Source organism: Crocuta crocuta, unplaced genomic scaffold, assembly GCF_008692635.1.
Source record: "Crocuta crocuta isolate KB4526 unplaced genomic scaffold, BGI_CrCroc_1.0 scaffold143, whole genome shotgun sequence".
Taxonomy (NCBI): Eukaryota; Metazoa; Chordata; class Mammalia; order Carnivora; family Hyaenidae; genus Crocuta; species Crocuta crocuta.
Genome location: NW_027529175.1, coordinates 8,338,132 through 8,340,388, shown reverse-complemented (window position 1 = coordinate 8,340,388; position 2,257 = coordinate 8,338,132). Strand labels below are relative to the sequence as shown.

The following is a 2,257-nucleotide window of genomic DNA, read 5'->3' as shown; positions in this document are numbered from 1 at the left end:
CCGCTCAGCTCCCCCCCCTGCCAGTCCCCTGCCCCCCGCCCCCCCCTCGCCTGCCTGGTGCGTCTGCGCGTGCCCATTGCCGTGTTCCTGTGCGTGTTGCACGTGACCCTGGGTGGCACTCAGGGAAGGTGGAGGCTGCTGGGGGGGGGCCCCCCTCCGCCCCCCCCTCCCGCCAGGGTCCAGTGGCTCCGTGGGGAGTGCTGTGGGTGAGGGGTGGGGACGACCTGAATTTCACGCCTTCCCTGAGCCTCCAGACCCTTCCCGAGCCTGCAGTGGTGGGGGGGCGGGGTTGGGCTGCAGCCCCTGCCCACAGCCCAGAGGCCGGGGCGGGCTGGCAGGTGGGGCCTCCCCTTGGGTGGGGGGCTTCCAGGGCCGGAGCCTGTCTTCCCGCCTTGCCTCGGCTGGGGGTGCCCGCTGCCCTGCCTCACGGGGGGCGTGGGGGCCGTGCGTCCAAGCAGCTGTGCGGGTGGCCCTGACCGTCCCGGCTTCGCTCTTTTCAAAAGGCAATGGCTCCCCAAGTCCAAAATGGTCCCCCTCGGCATGGACGAGACCATTGACAAGCTGAAGATGATGGAGGGGCGGAACTCCAGCATCAGGAAGGCCGTGAGGGTCGCCTTCGACCGCGCGATGAGCCACCTGAGCCGCGTGCACGGGGAGCCCACCAGCGACCTCAGCGACATCGATTGACCTGCCGCGTCCCTGTGGCCTTGTCCATAGTGTGGATAAGCTGTACATGCGTGTAGATTGTTCCAGACTTAACTTATTCTGATTTCTAGGCCTGGTTCTTTAAGTCCCCCCGCCCCCCTCCCCGGGGAGGGCAGGTTTTGTTTCCAAGTTCTCTGTGAAACCGTCCCCGTCTGGGCACTCTGTGAATGGCGTGGGCGTGTCTGCCCAGCTCCCCGCCGTGCCCGCCACGGGTCATGCCGGAGGCTGCCGCCTGCGTCACTTTCTTTGATCTGTAGCTTTTTTTTAAAGACTTTTGAATGTTTAATAATTTTGTAAATCATACTCTTTACACGGAGTACCACTATTTAATAAGACGGGATGTAAATTTACAATGACAAATGTGTATTTTAAGAAAGAAAATGACATTATTTTGAATGGTACTTTGTGGAAAGAGGTGGAGAATAGATCTATGCTGTGTACATCACTTGCAAATCACCAAAAACACTCCGCCCCTCCCCGTGGGGCCGGGGCAGGCGCCCCCTCCGGTGTTGCGTCCTCACCACCCTGTCTGCCCCCGGCCTCTGCCCGTCTGCCCCAGACTTCCACGGGTGTGCCTCCAGCGGGTTTATTTATTGTAGAAAGTGTATTCATTTGCTTTATAACGAAAAATAAATTTGCAAAAGTATATTGATATGCATTTTTATACAGGCGCAGACGGACCGGCTTGCGGGCGCGCAGGAGGCGGTGTTTGCTGTGTAAATGACTCTGGCTGCGTGTTCTTTGATTTTGTAACTTGTAATCTTTTGTTTACAACGAGGGGCTTTCTGTAACTTGTTTTAATTTAGAACACTTTGGTAGCAATAGAAACTTTGGATACATTTTTGTATGGTACCTGTGATGTATATAGAATTAGTACTTTATTTTTATTTTTAAGAGGTAAAGCATTATGTTAGGGGAAAGGTAGGGTGGGTTTCCAAAAGATGCGGTTTTTATATTAAAAAATAAAGTCAAGATTCAGATGGTGTGGCCCTTTGATTCCTCCATCACTAGGAAGCCGGGTGGGCTCGGGGCCGGCGGGGGGTGGTCAGGTCCCGGGAGCCTGTCTCCAGCCATCTCACTGAGGCACGTGACATGCCTTCATGTTAAAATTGTCATGGATGGCATTATTTGTTATTTTATCTAATCATATTTTTGTTTCAAACTGGTAAGTTTAAAAAATTTTTTAATGCCTCCCCCCCTTCCGTCTCCATGGTTTGTATCATCTCCATAGAAACTTGAAAAAATAAAACGTCTTCCTTTGATAGTCTCGCCTGTGCCTGACAGACGCCGTCTACCTGCGGTGCCGCCCCCGGGCCTNGCCCCTAGGACTCCCACCTGAGCCCCGAGCCGCGGCTCTGCCCTGCCCCCCGCCCTGCCCGCTGCTCCCGCTCCCGGTCATGCTGGAGGTCCCCGAGTCTGAGCAGACGGAGCTTTTGTTAGTAGCATCATCTGGGGTGACTCTTGCCTCCTGGTACATGGCCGGTCGCCTGGGTCAGGCAGCAGGGGTGGNGCTCTGTAGTTTTCATTAGAAGCCAGCCTGCCGCCCGGGGCC

The 2,257-nt window shown here is 55.7% G+C and overlaps 1 protein-coding gene across 6 annotated transcripts in view; it reads left to right on the top strand.

Annotated features, from left to right (window-relative positions):
* The window catches only part of BRD1 (bromodomain containing 1), a 38,746-nt gene extending 37,061 nt beyond the window's left edge, over window positions 1-1,685 (top strand). For all 6 annotated transcript variants that reach the window (XM_077758046.1, XM_077758044.1, XM_077758042.1 and 3 more), the window contains one exon: window positions 504-1,685. In XM_077758046.1, the coding sequence (XP_077614172.1) occupies window positions 504-687 (184 nt within the window). In that variant the 3' untranslated portion in view covers window positions 688-1,685. The remainder of the gene's footprint in view (window positions 1-503) is intronic.
* Window positions 1,686-2,257: the final 572 nt, after the last annotated feature.